General features: G+C 40.1%; 1 protein-coding gene across 2 annotated transcripts in view; it reads left to right on the forward strand.

Moving 5' to 3' along the window:
• Positions 1–19,563, forward strand: part of ARFGEF1 (ARF guanine nucleotide exchange factor 1) — an 84,813-nt gene that overhangs the window by 51,144 nt on the left and 14,106 nt on the right. For both annotated transcript variants that reach the window (XM_084849358.1, XM_084849357.1), the window contains exons 18-29: positions 7,367–7,538; positions 9,103–9,254; positions 9,916–10,044; positions 11,530–11,688; positions 12,025–12,175; positions 13,628–13,718; positions 15,492–15,532; positions 15,619–15,788; positions 16,413–16,564; positions 16,701–16,873; positions 17,164–17,324; positions 18,386–18,516. In XM_084849358.1, coding sequence (XP_084705484.1) covers positions 7,367–7,538; positions 9,103–9,254; positions 9,916–10,044; positions 11,530–11,688; positions 12,025–12,175; positions 13,628–13,718; positions 15,492–15,532; positions 15,619–15,788; positions 16,413–16,564; positions 16,701–16,873; positions 17,164–17,324; positions 18,386–18,516 — 1,682 coding nt within the window. The remainder of the gene's footprint in view (positions 1–7,366; positions 7,539–9,102; positions 9,255–9,915; positions 10,045–11,529; positions 11,689–12,024; positions 12,176–13,627; positions 13,719–15,491; positions 15,533–15,618; positions 15,789–16,412; positions 16,565–16,700; positions 16,874–17,163; positions 17,325–18,385; positions 18,517–19,563) is intronic.

A 19,563-nucleotide genomic window follows, 5' to 3' on the forward strand; every position in this document is an offset into this window, starting at 1 on the left:
TCAATTTGGCATGGGAAAGTGGGTCAAACAGCAATTGATGTGACATTATACACCACACATCTTTGACTGCTGAGAGTGTGGGAAGAGCTCTGTCCACCTTAATATACCGAGAACCTAATGCCACCCATTTGGAGAGATAGGAAGATTCCAAAACTGACCAAAGTGGAAAATCAAATCTAAGTGGAAAAGACTAAAATTTAGTACAGGTCAGCATATAAGCCCAATGGTATGTAGCAAGATCTAGAAAGCCAAACCCACATTCTTTATTTGGAAGTTGGGTCTTTTTCAAAGATATTGCTGGTGGAACACCCCCCCCCACCACAATTTGCGAAACAAAGCATTAAGCTTTTGGAAATATTTGCCAGGTATAAGTAAGGGCATCCCACGTATAATATAAACAATTCGAAGTATAGTATTTATCTTGAGTGTATTAACCTTACCCCATAAACTCAGCTTTAAAGATGCCCATTTATCTATATCTCATGAAATATCGTTAATCAACTTGATCATTTGAGATACATCTCTAGGAATAATTATTCCCAAATAAGTAATGAAATCTGGACACTGTTGAAATTGCCAGTTAGCTAATACACTAGAGTACACTCTATCTCCAACCGCCATTATTTCTGACTTTGACCAATTAATTGAATAGCTGGACAAATCACCAAAAATATTGATCAGTTTCATCAAAGCTAGAACCGACGACTGGAGTTTTGAGATAAACAGTAAAAGATCATCAGCAGAAAGGATAATTTTAAATTCTAAACCAGCATGCACAAAACTGTTTTGTCTAATAATACATGCCAGGGGTTCCAAACATAAATCAAATATCGATGGGGAAAGTGGACATCCTTTTCTGGTGCCCCACCCACTTAGAAAAAAGCTGAAAATAAACCACTAGTCATTACTCTAGCTTTCAGGGCTGAGTATAAAATTTTAACCCATTTCAAAAATTCTATAGGAAAACAAATTAATCAATGTAGTAAAAATAAATTTCCAATGAATTTTGTCAAAGGCCTTTTTTGCATCCAAAGAAATGATGGCCACCTGATTGGTTCTTTCAGAAGTTAAGGTGACCAAATTGACAACTGATCTGAGATTATCAGCCCCCTGTCTGTTTTTACTGAATCCCACCTGGTCTGATCGAACCAATGCTGCAATAAGTTGTTGCAGTCTATCAGCCAAAATTGCTGTTAATGTTTTGCTGTTAATTAATGATTTAGGTCGATAGTTAGCACAGTAAGTATGATCCTTGCTAGGCTTAGGAATCACAGTAGCATAAGCATCATTTAACAATGAATAAAGAGCCCAATTCAAAAATAAAATTATAGAGGCACTACAGATTTGGCGCTAAAAAGCTGGAGAATGTTTTATATCACTCCATTGGAAATCCATCCAGACCAGGTGATTTCCCAGGGTTCATATTATTAATTGCATTCCCAATTTCCTCCAAATGCAAAGGAGCCAAAAGAAGCTGTCATTGTGAAGAATCTAAGCCTGGAAGATTAACATGAGAAAAATAGCTTCCATATCTTGCTCCGATATTTCGCTATCCGTAAAGATCAGTATAAAACTTTTTAAAATTGTGAGTTTATATCTACAGGAGAAGTATACACTTTGTCACTCTCACCTTGAATAGCTGAGATAACCTTCGGTTCAGGTCATATAGACCTGGTTCAGATGTAATGACAACCCAGAGTACGGGTTGAATGTGGGTTGTTGTTGAACCGAGTTCACAACCCAGCAACAAACCATGGGTTCTCTTCCTGGGTTGTTCATGGTTAACAACCCATAGTTAAACCATAGCGCAGGGTTTGCACGTAATGACAACCCGCTATTCAGCAACCACCTACAATTCAACAACAGCCCTTACTCAACTCATACTCTGGGTTGTCGTTATGTGCGAACCAGGCCTAAGAGTATATCCAGACTAGCATTCTTGTTGCATTTTACTCCATTTTCATCCCTCGCTAGTACTAATCTTCAACAGCAAATTCATCTTTGTTCTGGAATTGTAGTCATATGGATTTTTAAAAGTTTTTTTTATTGCCTTGAATTTTCACAGTTGCATCCATAAATTTGAAGCAGACTACACAAAGCAACAATGAGGGTGTGGTAGGGAGAGGACCATGAAGCTGGATGAAGCCAGCTTTAGGTTCTGCTAAAAGAAAACGGGCAAAAGTAGTAAGGTGCCTAGGTGAATTGGTGCACCTGAACTAATTATTTCTTTATTTCCTTACTGCATTTCTATATCGTCCAACAGCCAAACCTGTCTGGGCATTTCAGAAAATAAAGGTTAACGCTCTAAAATACATAAATAGAATAAAACTATGTAAAATCTAAAACACATTTAAACAGCTACAGAATAAATTCATTATTTATTGCATTTATATCCCACCTTTCTTTCCTCTTGCAAGGAACCCAAGGCGGCTTACATTCTCCTCCTCCTCCATTTTATCGTCACAACAACAGCCCTGTGAGGTAGGCTGGGGTGAGAGTCTGTGATGGGCCCAAAGTCACCCAGTGAGCTTCCATGGTCGAGTGGGGACTAGAACCTGGATCTCCCGGCTCCCAGTCCAACACTCTCGCCACTACACCACACTGGCTCAAACCAACAGCAGTGGACAGCAGCAGTTCAAGGATCTCAAAATCACAAACATTTTAAAAACTGGAGTGCTAAAAAGCCTGGGAAAATAAAAAAGGCTTTATCTGGTGCCAGAAGATTACAAAGTAGGCACCAGGCAAGCCTCTCTGGAGACAGCATTCCGTATCCAGGCTGCCACCACTGAAAAAGCCCTCTAGTAGTCACCAGCATCACCTCTTTTGGCAGGGGAACATGGAGAAAGGCTTCAGAAAATGACTTTATGATCTCGGTAGGTATATATGAGAGGAGATGCTCATATAACCTAGCTTTAAAGGTTAATGCCAGCACTTTGAATTGTGTTCATAAATGGACAGGAAGTCAGTACAAACCATAAAGCACTGGCATAATAAGAACATAATGTCTAGTCCTGCTGTTATTCATGACAGATTGTCAGCCATATTTCATGACATCTGACAAGTAACTGACAAGAAACTTTTGTGAGGGAATCCTCCAAATGATTCCCTTGGGTTTATCAAACCTGAGAGCCAGTGTGGTGTAGTGGTGAGAGTGTTGGACTGGGAGCTGGGTAATCTGGGTTCTAGTCCCCACTCGGCCATGGAAGCTCACTGGGTGACTTTGGGCCAGTCACAGACACCCTCCCAACCTACCTCACAGGGTTGTTGTTGTGAGGATAAAATGGACAGGAGGAGGATAATGTAAGCCGCCTTGGGTTCCTTGCAAGAGGGAAAACGGCAGGATATAAATGCAATAAATAAATTAGCTAGTGCCATTTTTAACCCAACTTTACCTCAAATTTACTTTTAGCCTATTCATCTAAAATGGTGGTCAAACAGCTGAGCATTTAAAAATATGGAGTGGTAAAACTAGTTATGAGGAACTTGAAATTTTTCCTCCTGTATCAAGAGTTGATTGCAGCAACCTAATTCTGGGACTTTAGCCCAAGAGAATTCCAGTTGGCCCCTGCATTGATGACTTCTAGTTAGGTGGTTGTTGTTGTTGTTTATTCCGTCAATCGCTTCCAACTCTTCGTGACTTCATGGACCAGCCCACGCCAGAGCTTCCTGTCAGCCGTCACCACCCCCAGCTCCCCAAAGGTCGAGTCTGTCACCTCCAGAATATCATCCATCCATCTTGCCCTTGGTCGGCCCCTCTTCCTTTTGCCTTCCACTTTCCCTAGCAGCAGCATCTTCTCCAGGGTGTCCTGTCTTCTTATTATGTGGTCAAAGTACCTCCGTTTTGCCTTTAAAATCATTCCCTCAAGTGAGCAGTCTGGCTTGATTTCCTGGAGTATGGACTGGTTTGATCTTCTTGCAGTCCAAGGCACTCTCAGGATTTTCCTCCAGCACCACAGTTCAAAAGCATCTCTCTTCCTTCGCTCAGCCTTCCGTAGTTATGGTCCAGCTCTCGCAGCCATAGGTTACTACGGGGAATACCATTGCTTTAACTATGCGGACCTTTGTTGTCAGTGTGATGTCTCTGCTCTTCACTATTTTATCAAGATTTGTCATTGCTCTCCTCCCAAGAAGTAAACGTTTTCTGATTTCCTGGCTGCAGTCAGCGCCTGCAGTAATCTTTGCGCCTAGAAAGACAAAATCTGTCAGTGCCTCCACGTTTTCTCCCTCTACTTGCCAGTTATCAATCCAGCTGGTTGCCATAATCTTGGTTTTTTTGAGGTTTAAATGCAACCCAGCTTTTGCACTTTCTAGTTAGGTGGTTAAACATTCTTATTTCACCAGGTCTTCAAATTGTTGCCTGCTGATTGGTGGTGGGGGGGGGAGGTTGGGGGGAGGTTGCTCTGTTTTAATGTTCCCTGCTAGTTTTTTAATTTTTCTATTGTATTATTTTAATGTTGTAAACTACCTTGGGGGCCTTTTTGAGGCCCGAAAGGTGGGATAGAAATAATTGAACAAATAAAGTCTGCTGATGAGTTAAATTTTATCACAGTAAGGATGTATCAGAACAGGATTGTATTCAGCAGTGTAGTCCTGGCAGGTCTCACCAGGCCATTGTTCATGTACTTTTTTGGGAGCCAGGTCACAGCCGGGTCGCAGGGATGAAGGAATCCCATGTCCTAGGAAGGGACCGTCGAAGTCACTCGGTGGGGATGGGGGGGCAAAAGTTGTTGGGAGTGCTTGTGCATTGAGGGTCACTCTGCTGTTCTCCCCCCCACCCCCCATGGCTGGCTCAGAAGCTGGCATTGCCTCATGATGGTTCACTCACTGCCTATTTTACTCAATACCTCAACAGTGGCGGCAGCTGGTGCAGTAAGAGAGCAAGGGCACCTCCCCATCGCTTGGCAGGCAAACTTGGAGTGGGGAAGGAGCAAAAAGGGTGGAGGGCACGAAGGGATTTCCCACGAGGTAGGAAAAGGCAAGGCGGTTCCCTCTTTGTGGTATGGTTCCTGTCACCTCGCAAAGGTGGGCAAGCAACCCCTGGTGCATGTTCTGACGACCCATCTCTCCTTATGGAGACTCAGAGCTATTATCGTTCTTTTTCTTTTTTAAGGGTTCTGGGGCTCAAGGGTTCCTGGAAGCCCCACCTACTGAACTTGGCAGCCCCCTTGACACCTACGCTCTGAAGCATGAGGCTCTTGTGTTGGGAGCCTTTTGCTCCCTTTTGTTCAAGTGTTTGGTGCTAGAAATAAGAGGTGCCGGGGCTGAGCTCCGGGGGTCTTGAAGCCCCTCCGCTCTCCTCCTTACTGTTCTCTTCTTCCTCCACTCCCACATGCAGAACTTCTTGGGAGTCTTGCCATTTTTGTTGCACACCAATTTTCCTGTTCCCTTCTCAGAGTAAGAAGGGGGGAGTGGGGGGGGGTGCTGAGGATAAACCACACTGATCGGCTCCTTCTGTCTGCCATGGGGAGATTAAAGGGGACTGGTAATCTTGCAGGCCGGTTTTGTTTGTTTCTCTTGCCATTGTGCAGAGGAGGAGAGAGAGATAAAATGAAATGTAAGAAGAGCAGAGGAATTCAGTCCAGGTGTAGTGGAATGGGTGTGTTTATTTGGGGAAGGAGGGGGGTGTTAAAGTGGAATGAACATTACTTCAGTATGTTCATTTATTTAAGGTTATAACTGGCTAGTTGTGGGGAAAATATTTCAGATACGTAGGTGCCATGATCAGCATTTGAGTTCACTTGGCTGCACCTTGAATTTCTCCATCCACTCTTGCGGGTTTTAGTTTTCTAAAATGAGAGGTACAGGAGCTCAAATGTCCCCAAAAGTGAACTTGTATGAACAAAAAGCTCTTTCTCTCCAGGGAAAAGGTGGGGAGGAAAAGGCACTTTGTGCATGCTCAAAATCATATGGCTGAAGTTAGTTCCTAGTTCGGTCACATTAACCCTGCAATTCCAAATAAGTGCATGGGATACTGCACTCCAAAACAGCGTTTGACCCACTCCAAATCCATACCACCAAGTTTCTATATACTTTGTATCCTACAGGTTTCTGTATGCTGCTGCCCAATCCAAAATCCAAACTTCAGTCCTTTCTCACACACTTTTCTTCAGATTTTTTAAACTCATTTTTTTTAAAACTGGAAAGCAGGCATGCTGCAAAGTGAAGTGCTGACCTCCAGTACCATTTTTATTGGGTTCTCAGATTGGGTGGGCCCCTGCCTTAGTTCTTGCGGAAGTTATTTTTCTTTTAGTTTCACCAGTTTGCCTTCTGGGAAATGAGTGTTTTGGGACCAGCCATGCCCACCATGGCAATCATTTTATGAATGGACAGCCCCCCATTGCAGCCATTTTGTGAGAGTGCCCTTAACACACACTCACATTCCACATGTTCCCACTGACCCAGAAGGTTTGAGGATCACTGTGATCTACAGTGTGCCCCAGCTTGTTCATACCATACAGTGTCCCAGGTTGGACACAGAGAACATGCCCCCAACAATGTATGGTTTTATGAGAAACATACAAACCAAGGTGAGACAGCTGTTTCAGAACAGCAAGAACAGTTGTCTAGAACAGTGCAGCCAATAAAAACACTGCCAGGTTACCCTTCTGACTCTCTGAACACTTGATTGTCCAGTGCCATTATGTTTTCTGTGGTTAACTTGTTTTATGTGAGCTGAAGTGCATGTTACAGAAATGGCTTAAGTTGCAATCCTATCTGGGCGTGGCTGTGACTATCGTGAAGGGACCCTGCACTTCTGAATTTGCCACTACACTACTGATTGTATTATTGGATTTTTGGAGAGGGAACCAGCATAATAAAATGCACTGGTTCTTAGATGTCACAGCACTGTTAACCTTAATACAACAGATATTATTCAAATGCATCACAGGCAAGCTGGGGAAGTTTGTGGGATGCTGGTTGGCAGGCTAGCCTAGTGCACTGTGTGGTGACAGTAAGTCAAGGTTATTCATCAGGACTGCCCTTGGCCACTCACTTGAGGTGCTACCAGTGTAATTTTGATTTTTATAATCAACGTTATGGTAGTAGGAAGCTGACAGTAAAGTTAAGCAGTGTTGGCAAGAACTGTCGGGCAATGGGAAAGAGGGATTGTACAGACTAGCTAGCATCCTTCTTTGTCTTGAAGCTGCTGGTTACTGACCCCTCAATAGACTCTGGCTATCATTCATAGAACCTAGTGCAGCCTTCCCCAACCTGATGCCTCCCAAATGTCTTGGACTACAACACCTGATGATTGGAGTTTAGCCCAACACATCTGGAGGGCACCAGGATGGGGAAGGCAGTCCTAGTGTAATGCCATTAATTTTGCTTCCATGGGTAATACTTAACAGTTTTTCCTAATTTCTAGGTAAAGAATAAAATGACAAAAGAGCAGTATATTAAGATGAATAGAGGTATCAACGATAGTAAGGATCTCCCTGAAGAATATCTATCTGCTATCTATAATGAAATAGCAGGGAAGAAGATCTCAATGAAGGAAACAAAAGAATTAACGATACCCACAAAAACAAGTAAACAAAGTATGTGTCCGCAGCATAGTAAGCTTCACAGGATAATTGCTGGTTCTCTCTCTCTCTCTCTCTCTCTCTCTCAGTTATTAGACTGTCAGGAGTCTAATAAAACTGCCTGAAGTTGTTACAATTATCACTTTTTAAATATCAGTAATGTGCAGGTGCTATGTTATATGTATTCATCTAGTTATTCCGCTATTCTGTCACTTTATGTAGATATATCTAAAGTAGGTATGAAGAAATTGCAACAGCAAAAATAGCACTAAATTGCAGTTCAGCAGAAAAGCTAAAATATGCAGTTGTTTCACGTTTCATCTATGTGTAGCAGTAGATGTAGACAACGTAGTTATTACTAAACTCACTCCATACTGAAGCCAATGTAAAAATTGCATTGTTTTTTGGATTGCAACTATGGTGCTAATGAGACTAAACCTATTTTTCATTAAAACTCTAGTTGCAAAGTCACGTTTCAAACACTTGGCTTTTCCTCTTCTCCTTGGATTGGTATTGTTCATGAAATCTGAGACACTTCTTTTTACAAGTTCTTGTGGATGTCAAAGTTGACTAATTTGGGCCGATAATTTAAAGGGAATAGGCGATTTAGTTAGGGTAGCAAATTATTCTTAATCCTTTAACACCAGTTCATTTCCAGTTATATTTGTTTTTTTAAGAAGGGTGTTTAAGCTCCAGTAAGCAAAGATCTATGTGCTTGGCTGAAATGAGACTCTCTAAATTATTTCCATGGTGAATATTTGGACAAATCTCTAAAAGCAAATTTCTTTCTGTTACTGGTAACACAGACATTTATTTCAAGAATATTTTAAAACTGAAATACAAAATATAGAGCATATAATATCATTAGTTTCAAACGGTAGCATCTAATGGTGTCCCAGCTCTAGCACCAATGACATTGCACCAGCATAAGCTAATGCTAAACCAGCACTTGCACGGTGGGCAGAATCCAACAGTGACCACCCATGTGCAGCCACCCCCACCAATTGTGTTCCTTAAGCAGTGCCCACTGCTTGCAGAACGGAGATCAGTGGGGCTGGCTGCACACGGGCACATTTAGTGCTTTTGGGGGCAGCCTGGAACCAGTGGAAACGCTCATTTCTGGAATGGGGCAGGCTGGTGGAGCTCCCATAAGGGAGCTCTGCAACGTGCCCTATTCCAGAAATGAGCTTTTCCACTCGTTTTGGGGCTTGCCCCCAGAAATGCTAAATCTACATTGTGTAAGCAGCGGGTGCCGCTTGCACAATGGAATCAGCAGAGCTGGCCATATGTGGAATGAAAGTGATAGTGGGCCCCGCATGCAAATGGGCAGCATTGGATATTGCCCGAAGTAACTAGTGCAATGGAGAAAAGCCATAGTTTTTCCTGTTGCGCTAGTTTTGTTGTGCAATTATAGGCTTACACTAGCACAATGTCATTAGTGGCAGTGCTGGAGCACCACTGGATAATACCCAGTACATTATACCTGTAAACAGAACATGGGTATTAAAATAGCTTAAGTTTTTTTTCTTCTTTGAGACATGGATGGTGATAAATTTTAATAAGAAAACCTTGCTTACAGGTGTAGCTAGTGAAAAGCAGAGACGACTGCTTTATAATTTAGAAATGGAGCAGATGGCTAAAACAGCTAAAGCTCTGATGGAAGCTGTGAGTCATGTTCAAGCTCCTTTCACAAGTGCAACACACTTGGAACACGTAAGACCCATGTTTAAGGTAAGTCTTGTTAAATATTATCTTTCCGTTACTATAACTAAATGTTTCATTTAGGTAGGTAAATATTCTATATTTTAAACCCTTTTCGAAAACAGATATCTTTTTTTCTAACATTGTCAGCATTACAGCTTTCACTACCTTCATATATATGGCCAACCTAAATGCCTTAACAGTATAATAAAGTTTGATAATATACGATTAAATAACTATGAAGAGCTTACCTTTCTGTGGTAAAGTGTGTGATAAAATGGTTCTAAGAACCATCTTCTATTATTTTATGTACCATGCCTCTTCTGTAGAAAGCAGTACAGGAAAGTTTGCCATCTAAAGTTAAGCTATAATTTGTATAGTGATTAGAGTGATAGTCTAGAACTGGGGATACCCAGGTTCAAATCCCCACTTGGCCACAAAGCTCACCGGGTGACCTTAGATCAGTTACTGTCTTTTAGGCAACCTATCTCACAGAATTATTGTGAGGATAAGAGTGTGTGTTGGCGGACCATGTATGCTACCTTGAGCTTCTTGGAAACTGGGATATAGATCTAATAGATATTTAAAAGAAATAAACTTGTGAATCATGTCTCCATATTTGGCCTTATGATATTTTCCTGTACTGCATCTTAATATGTGTTCTGCTATTTGTATGAATGTTGTATTTTAGTTAGCATGGACGCCATTCTTAGCTGCATTCAGTGTGGGTTTACAAGACTGCGATGACACAGAAGTTGCCTCTCTTTGCCTGGAAGGCATACGATGTGCAATCAGGATAGCATGCATTTTCACCATCCAGGTACTGAATTTTAAGGTTTCATAAGAAACAAAGACTGTTGTAAAAACGCACCATTATGTAGTAGCATTACACAATAAAATACCTGGTGCAATTTACCAACAGTATGGAGTTCTTGTGAAAAGTAATTGTAAAAATTGGAAATAACTTCAGACTTCAAACTTTAAATGAGATTAATTATGCATATGACTACAAAGTGGAAATAAGCTTGGCTTCAGGCAACTTGCCAGAATTGTGCTTTTTTGTAGTTAATAGTTTTTCTAAAAGAAGTAAATTCTTCATACATGGAACAGATGGCAAGTGGTGTTTTCCAAAACTTCATTTTGAAATCAGCTCAGGTTTGCTTATCACACTGGTACAGGAAAGGTTTCCTTAGTAAAATGTATCACTGTATCTTTTATTACGTTGTCTTAAGGAATTCTAAAGCTGCTAGCTCAAGGGAGTAATCAGTACTGATTAAGATTGGAATTAGTAGCATTATGTTACTGAAATCTTAAACTGCTCAGTAATAGACCTCAGAACAGTTTTTTCAGTATTTTGTTGAGTTCAGTGGGATCATACCAGAATAAACGAGTGTTTGCTTTTTGCTGTTTATGTCATTAAGATCATAACCTTTTGCCTTAAATTGGTTCATATATTATGTATATGTGACATACATATGTTAGTACTTATCAAGCCCCCTCGTCACATATATATTGACCAATTTAATAATAATAGTCCTCTCAAACTAATGGGAGAGGCCCTTTTGAAGAAATCAGTGTTTTGCACATTACTAATGAGGATGTTTGCCAGAAAGTAAAGGTGCAGCTCAGGTATCATTTGGTACCTCTCCTTTTCTTGGCAATATGAAAGATAACATTGACTTCCGTAGTTAATTTATAAAGAGGTTTGTGTCTGAAAGCCTGCCGGAAAGCCATATCATTTTAGCAAAAGTCCCTTCATCCCCTAATCTCAGATGTGTAATGACAGCTGTATTTATTTTCTGTACAAATTTGGTGATCATCTTTATTATTTCAGGGCTTGGACTTGGTATTTTAGAATAGGTTCCAACCGTAATCCTTTGTGAACCTTGGCTCTAATGATCCCTACTTGATGTAAATGTTTTTGTTATAAAAGGAGACACTTGTTTCTGGTTCCTTTATGAAGTGCTAGTTCCACGTTGCACTAGTGGTGGGGTTCCGCTGGTGTATGGGCAGCATATGTTATTGCTCAGTGGGTAGAAGGGAGATGTAACAGGCAGGATATGTCAAGGGAGGGTTTGGGGGTGGGGGTTAGAATGAGCAAAACATCACGTTTTGGAATACAGCAAGGAAGGCATCTGAGTCTTCTTCCCCCAATTTTCTTATATACTGATTTGAGTGCTCATATTTGGCTTCTATATCAATGCAATGCCATGGTATATAAAAAAAAAAGTTATGTGATCTCCACCAGCAGATGAACCAAATAAATACTGATTAATTAAAACTACTTGCTTCTTTCTTCCTATAGCTTGAAAGGGATGCTTATGTCCAAGCTCTAGCAAGATTTACTTTACTTACAGTGAGTTCTGGTATTACTGAAATGAAACAGAAGAACATTGACACAATAAAAACGCTCATTACTGTGGCTCATACTGATGGAAATTACTTGGGAAATTCTTGGCATGAGGTAGATTATTTTTTGAAGTACCATACAATAATTGAATATGCGTAATGCATATTGCAGTTTTCTTAGATTCTCGGCATATACATTTGCATTATGCATATATATTTTTTCATATAAGACATTGGGAAGAATGTATTGTAAAATTAAATTAAAATCAAAGCTTTTAAGTCTATACAGTGCTAGCACAAAACACATAAAGGATTTGGTGAATTTTATTCCTTTGCCTGAGGTATAATGAGTGTAAACTGGATGGATAACTGCAGTTAGGCTATAATAACATTTAATCTGTTTTGGTGGATTGGTGTAGTTTATTTAGTAGCATTCTGTTTTTAATTCCAGATTTTGAAATGCATCAGTCAGCTTGAACTGGCACAACTAATAGGTACTGGAGTAAAGCCACGTTACATTTCTGGGACCATGAGAGGCCGAGAAGGTTCCTTTACAGGAACAAAGGATCAAGCACCAGATGAATTTGCAAGTCTGGGACTAGGTGAGTACTGTAAATGCTAACTACTGGTTGACAGAATTGCTTGAAAAGCATTATGCCTGTCTTATTCTTGGCTTAGATTTGTTAGTGACATTCCTATAGAACAAAGAGGTAATTATGCAGAGGTAATATTTTTATCCAGCATTCCTCAACCTGGTGCGTCCAGATGTTTTGGACTCCTAGCATCCCTCATCATTGGCCATGCTGGCTGGGGCTGATGAGAGCTGAAGTTCAAAACATTTGGAGGGCACCAGTTTGGGGAAGGCTGTTTTATCTATGTACACCCTATATTTTTAATAATGTCATAATTATGGCACTTATAAATCCTATGTTCTTGATTCGATCTCTTAATGATTTTAATATTTGCATCTTATTTTGCAATAATATTGCACATGGGGAGAAGGGAGTGTTTGGTTCTCTTTCTACCTTAAAAAACAAATGGGGAAGGGAAATCAACTCCTGCCATCTTCCCCTCACAGTACTCAAACCATCCTTTAACTACCATGTGCAAATTAGCTTCAATCCACTAGGAGTGGTTGGGTAGGGGGGCGGCGGGTCAGGTAGCAGCACTTCAAGGCTATGTCAGAATATCTGAAGAAAGCTGAAGACTTTGGTACAACAGTTTTAAATTATAATAAGCATTGCATGTGTTTCATGTGATAGTGAATTGTTTGTAGGCTCGGGTAGAGGATCTCATGTGAGGAAGGAGTGGATGGCTGCAACCAGTTTTTCCTCAATCACCCAACCGGAGAACCTCTTTAGTCACTGTTCAGTGTTGTAAAGACTCTACATCACCAGCCAACTTTCTATCTGAGCACGGATTTTCTAGGGTTGGAAGAAGACTCCCTGTGTCATTAAGCAATGGCCAAGGAGGCCTTGAATTGACCTGGGTAGTGGTTGGAAGCAGGCTGCTTGCTCTCTGCCAAACCAAGCAAGGGCTTGGGCCTGCTGTTGCTAGCTCACCCGACTGATGACACTGCTGTCTTGTTGGCCCAGCAGTGGAAGTAGCCTCTGGGTCCTCCCCATTGAGTTTCAGATTGGGAAGAACCACCTCATTGCTCCATGTTCTCCACCTCTACCACTAGCCATGGTTTATCCTGTTCCTGCTTGGGTTCTCACAAACTAGAGACACAAAAAGGTACAAAAATGCGTTGATGCTGTTAGTAAGCATTTACCACCTATGATCCCAAAGTCTTTGGGTGGAAAAGAACTGCATGTATCCTTTGGTCTTTATTCATAGCGTTACCAGGCAGCAACTCTCAGCAATAGGCAGACAAAATGAGGGGTGGGGAATCTACAAATGCATCCATCATCTCTTTCGCACATACCTCGAAGATGATAGCCATTTTTAACATTATCCTTTTGGTAGCACTAACAAACTTAAATACTTTAATTAACTCAAAATTATTTTTTTCCTCCCACAATTCATACTTTTAAAAATTATGCATCTGGTAGTTGGAGGAAATATGGACTGGAAGCAAATTGCAAGTATTCAAGAATCTATTGGAGAAACTAGTTCGCAAAGTGTTGTTGTTGCTGTAGACAGGTACAGTATTGTGTTTGATGTTTATATATGGATGGCTTTAAAAGGGGGTTGGACAAATTCTTGGAGGAGAGGGCTATCAATGGCTACTAGTCCTGATGGCTATGTGCTACCTCCAGTATCAGAGGCATTGACCCTATGTACACCAGTTGTTCATAAGAGGGGTAGGAGGGTGCTGTTGCACGTGCATCCTGCCTGTGGGTTCCCAGTTGGCAGGTCACTGTGTGAACATAATGCTGGACTAGATGGACCCTTGCTCTGATCCAGCATGTCACATCTTATGTTCTTATAATGTCAGTGTCTTTATTAAAGTTGAAAGAACAGTGTAGATATGTTACTTGTTTGACAGTTTAGGGTTAAATCCTATGCATGTTTAGACAGAAAAATTCCTACAACTACCAGCATTCCCCAGCCAGAACTGCAGGTCCTTTACATGGTGTCGTCAACCTCCAGGGCCCCTCCCATGTTTTCTGGCCATTATAGCAGTGTTATTCTCAACGGGGAAAATGTGATAAGAGATTTTATCATGCTTTGAAGTATGATAAATTTCCGGTGAATTTCTGGAATCCCACTATGTCGCAGCTATACCACAGAGCCATCTAGTAGCTGTATAATGAAACATACAGAACTTGCCAGAAAGAAAACCTCCAGAAAAAAACATGTGTAAAGGAACCAATCTTAATCTCTCAAGGAATCTGGAAGCAGAAGCCTGGAAAAGGGTGCAGGATTTTACCCTTGTGTGGTAAAGCCTTGAGTGTTGTAGGACTTTTTTCTCCATAAACATGCATAGGATTGCACCTTAAAAAAAAAGATTATGCCATCACCTCTAGTAATGTTTGATGGTGAGGACTAAGAGGCACAAGTAGTTACATGGCTGATCCAAATTTCATGTAAGTAGTATGTGTTCTATATACATTTTCATTAGCATACGTAGTGTTTTTGACAACCAAAGTTAAAATATTAAGACTCATGTCCCCCCTCTCATTTTTTCTAACTCTGAGCCCATTCCCTGAGACAGAACATGCATGCTATATATTAATAAAGCAAGTACTACTAAAAGAACCATATCTTTATTTTTTAGAACACAAAACCAACACATCAGGAGCCAAATGCTTTTGTAAATAACAAGTTCTTTAAGGGCACAATCCTATGCATGTTTAGAGAGGAAAAAGTCCTACAATTTCCAACTTCCCCCTGCCAACATGGCTGGCTGGGGAATGCTGGGAGTTGTAGGACTTTTTCCTCTCTAAACATGCATAGGATTGCTCCCTAACTTCAATTTAAAAGTACTTACAGTGGGGTCAAATTGTGCCTACCCTGGGAGGGTGGGAGAATGCCCTGTCTTTTGTTCTTGCCTTTCTCACCTTATTTATGGGGCAGTGGGGGCAGCAGGAAGGGCATCTCCTGCAGATAGAAAGGCCCTAGTTGGCTGGTAACAGGGGAGGCACCAAATAGTTAAGAGCTGTATATGCTAGAAGCAAGACCTTACGTTGGGCTTGGTGGCTCACTGGTAGCCCATGTAGCACATTCTGGACAGGTGTAATATGATCGATTCTAGCCACTCCTACTAACAGCCAGGCCACAGCATTCTGCACTAGCTGCAGCTTCCAGACCATCTTCAAGGAAGCTGTGCGTGTGTGTATGTGTATATGGGATAGATACTGTGTGTGCATGTGTTCAGCGGCAGAGCTGTTTACCTTTAATCTAGATATGTATTAAATGAAATGTATCATGGAAAAAGTCTTACAGAATTCTGTTAAATTGTGTCTTTGGCAGAATATTTACAGGATCTACAAGGCTAGATGGAAATGCCATTGGTAAGTTTTAGTCACAGTTTTCCTAATTAGTGTATTAGCATTTTTTGAAAAAAGAATACTAAGTGGATTCCCTTTGGATTTAACAGTGGATTTTGTCCGATGGCTTTGTGCGGTATCTATGGATGAACTGCTGTCTGCCACTCATCCTCGGATGTTTAGCCTGCAAAAGATAGTAGAAATTTCTTACTATAACATGGGGCGAATAAGGCTACAGTGGTCTAGAATCTGGGAAGTTATTGGAGATCATTTCAATAAGGTATGTTTGAGTATAATTGTATACTCTTCTTAACTAGCTCATCTTCAAAACAAAATAGGAACTTCAGTATAAAAACTTCATGTGAAATGTAATACAAATGCCTGTATAATTCTTACCCTTTATTTGGATAGTATTAACAGAAAATAAGCAAAGATGAAACTACTGGACCAAATCTGAGCAAGTTGTAGTTCTGTAGTGCTGAGACAGTATTTGAACTGCCAAAATACATTCCACTGGTATGCAGTACATAAGTAGTATTGTACTAAGCTGATTTAATTTTCTTGTTCATTCTTCTTTGTTTTTTAATATTAGCATTTTGAATGTTGAATTATTTAAAATTAGCATTTTGGAGGGTTGAATCAATTAATTTCCCATTTATTTTTTAGAAAGTACAAACATTTGGGGAAAGTTCCATGAATTTGTTACTGAAGGTTAGGCATCGAGAAATGTTTTTGGAAAATAATTGGGCTACTAAATATTGTGAGGAAATTTTTGAGTATTTTAGTGTTTTGTATAATTTCCTACTGTTTTTGCTAAATAGTTTTAAAAATTTAAATAGTATTTGTGCTTGTGTGTTTTACTGTTGACATTGTATATAATGAGTTTTTTACTTGGTCTTGCTAGGTTGGCTGTAATCCCAATGAAGATGTAGCTATATTTGCAGTAGATTCCTTAAGACAGTTATCAATGAAATTCTTAGAAAAGGGGGAACTTGCTAATTTCCGATTCCAGAAGGATTTCTTAAGACCATTTGAACATATCATGAAGAGAAACAGGTAACGATGCACATTGAAAATTACTTGGAATCATTCTCTCTTGCCTAAGTGCATAAAACTGAAGTGTGGATGTTATACCCGATGAGTGCAATCCTATGCATGGGGGGTTTTTTGGTAAAATTTGTGTCTCTTGTAGATCTCCCACAATTCGTGACATGGTTGTCCGTTGCATAGCCCAGATGGTAAATTCCCAAGCAGCAAACATCCGCTCAGGGTGGAAGAACATTTTCTCAGTGTTTCATTTGGCGGCATCTGATCAGGATGAAAGTATAGTGGAACTTGCATTTCAAACTACAGGCCACATTGTCAGTAAGTACTCATGTATAATTTACAGAATATCATCAGGAGGTATAATATTTTATTGTTTTTTGTGTTACTTTTTAGCTTTAGAATTTATTTGTATAGCAGACCTTTAATTTTTTAATAAAGAACATTTTTATAGCTATTTTATTTGCTAATTTTTATCTTATACCCAATCAATGCATGATGATGACTTTTCTTTCCTAAGTGAAAACGTGTACCTTTTAAAAATGAACTTAGAAATTGTCTAATGAAGTTTAAAGGCCAAAACTTTTAACTATTCATATTATTTCTTCCAGCAATTGTGTTTGAGAAACATTTCCCAGCAACCATAGATTCTTTCCAGGATGCAGTAAAGTGCTTGTCAGAATTTGCATGCAATGCAGCTTTTCCAGACACAAGTATGGAAGCAATTCGCCTCATTCGCCATTGTGCAAAATACGTATCAGAAAGGCCTCAGGTATAGTTTGTAGGTATTAAGTAGTAATATTTATGTACAGCATCATCTGTCAAGTCTTGACTATAAATGTTGTGGTGGAAATTGTATTTGAGCAGGAGCATGGGCTGGGATATGTTTTTGGAAGCTGATGTGAACCTGTTGCAACCATTGTCAAAGACGTCAAAGACGTCAGCTGCTGTTTTTTCCAGAGACTTTGATTTTTGGGGACACCCCCCCACACACACACACACGAATAAAACCTCATTCTAAAGATATTAATAGTAGCATGAGTTCTGAGATACATTTAATAGGTTTTTGTAATCCAAAAAGTAGTATAGTGTGAATGCATGGTAACTTTTGTTTGAAGAATAGGTTTAAAACTAATCATACCTTTGGGATACCAAGGACTGGGAATTTCTCATAGGGGGTAGGAAAATGCTACGTGTGTTGTAAAACCAATGAAAATGTATACATAAATATAATTTTAGCTGTAGTACATTATAACATTGGTTAATGTACCTTTGGAGATTCTGATAATTATATTAATAAGAGAGGGAAACACTGAACATTTTTTCATGGCTTATTAATCCGACATGGGTGATCAGTGCTTAGAAGGACGCTTCTATGCATACATTTGTCTTTTGGATCAGACTGTCTTTGCACCAAAGAGTGCTACAGAAAGGGAGGATTTGCGTCTAGCACCTATGGCAATACTCATGATGTTCCTACACTGCAGCACTACTAAACACCATCTCCTTTGATGGAAACAATAAACTCTTTGGGGCATTAGAAGGACTTACTCTAGGCATTCCTCCCACTCCCCAGGTGATTACAACAGTCAAAGCTCTGTCCATCAGTTGTTTATCTGAGAAGATTCTTACACACAGCAGTAGATACACTGCTATGAACAGAAGCATTTTCGAATCAGGGCCTGATATCTGATAGTTAAATAGCTTTATCTAGTAAAGATATTATATTATGTAGTGCCAACTGGGTTGGTCATTTTCTGGGAGTAGAAAGCAGAGATTGCATTTGATATTGGTTCTCTGCTGCATTAATTCCACTTCTGTTTACTTCTAAAGGCTTTCAAAGAATACACCAGTGATGATATGAATGTAGCTCCAGAAGACAGAGTGTGGGTGAGAGGATGGTTTCCAATTCTCTTTGAGCTGTCCTGTATCATCAATAGATGCAAATTAGATGTAAGAACCAGGTAACAATCCATATTTGTAATTCACATTTTAAAACATTCTGTTTCACTTGTAAATTTCAAGGAAGTGATGAGTGGGAGATGGCAATCTATCATCAGGACACCGCATCCTGTAAGAAACAGAAATATTGAGAATGCAGGTTCTTTTAATAAGTAGTGGTCCATCTATTTGCTTTAGGGACTACTTTCCTCTTGGCAAATTTGTGGAAATCCGTTGAATATATATACATGTTTTTGTTAGAGGTAAATATTTGGTGTACCAAATACAGGATATGTGGGTGTGGATTTCTAGCAGCTTTTATAAAAAGTTGGCCACATCTCTAACTTTACAACATAACAGTGCAACAGAACTTTAAGTCTGTCTTCAGATAGCAAACAAAGTATTTATATAGTAGTTAAAAAAAAAACAACTCTGCTGGAACAGGTTCATTCCCTCCAAACCTTTCTTGGCTGGAACAGAATATTTATGATATCTCATAATACCACTTTCTATCTCTACTCCCCATGTCAAAGTTCTAAGGCAGCGTCAAAGGCTCTAGTCCCCTTAAGTATCTGGGCTTGAAATATGGAAGGCGGGCAGCTCTTTAAGTAGTGTAATTCAAGTTGAGGAGCATGTCATGATAGGAACAATAATGTGGAACTGCCAAGAAAGCTACTGAAGCTTAAGTCAGTTATGGACAACTTCTGGCCCTCCAGATGTTTTGGCCTACAACTCCCATCATCCATCACCACTGGCTATGCTTGCTAGGGCTGATGGGAGTTGCAGGCCAAAAAATCTGGAGGGCTGTAAGTTGCCCACCCCTGGCTTAAGTAAATCAGAATTACAAACACTCTTCAGTTTTGCTCTTTTGGACTCAGCCTTGCAGCACCATTTTTTAGTGAAAAGGCAGGATATAATAAAATAAAAAGTCCTTTGGTCTAGAGAGGCTTACCATCCTAGCAATAGCCTGCATATAGTGTACGTGTGTCCAGTTCTGAGAACTATGTCTTCCTACTGGAAGTCATGGGTGTCTTGGGCAGGAGCATGTATGCATCATATGACCGCATATG

This window comes from Heloderma suspectum, chromosome 4, assembly GCF_057233095.1.
Source record: "Heloderma suspectum isolate Gila_16-S chromosome 4, 16-S_ref, whole genome shotgun sequence".
Classification (NCBI taxonomy): domain Eukaryota; kingdom Metazoa; phylum Chordata; class Lepidosauria; order Squamata; family Helodermatidae; genus Heloderma; species Heloderma suspectum.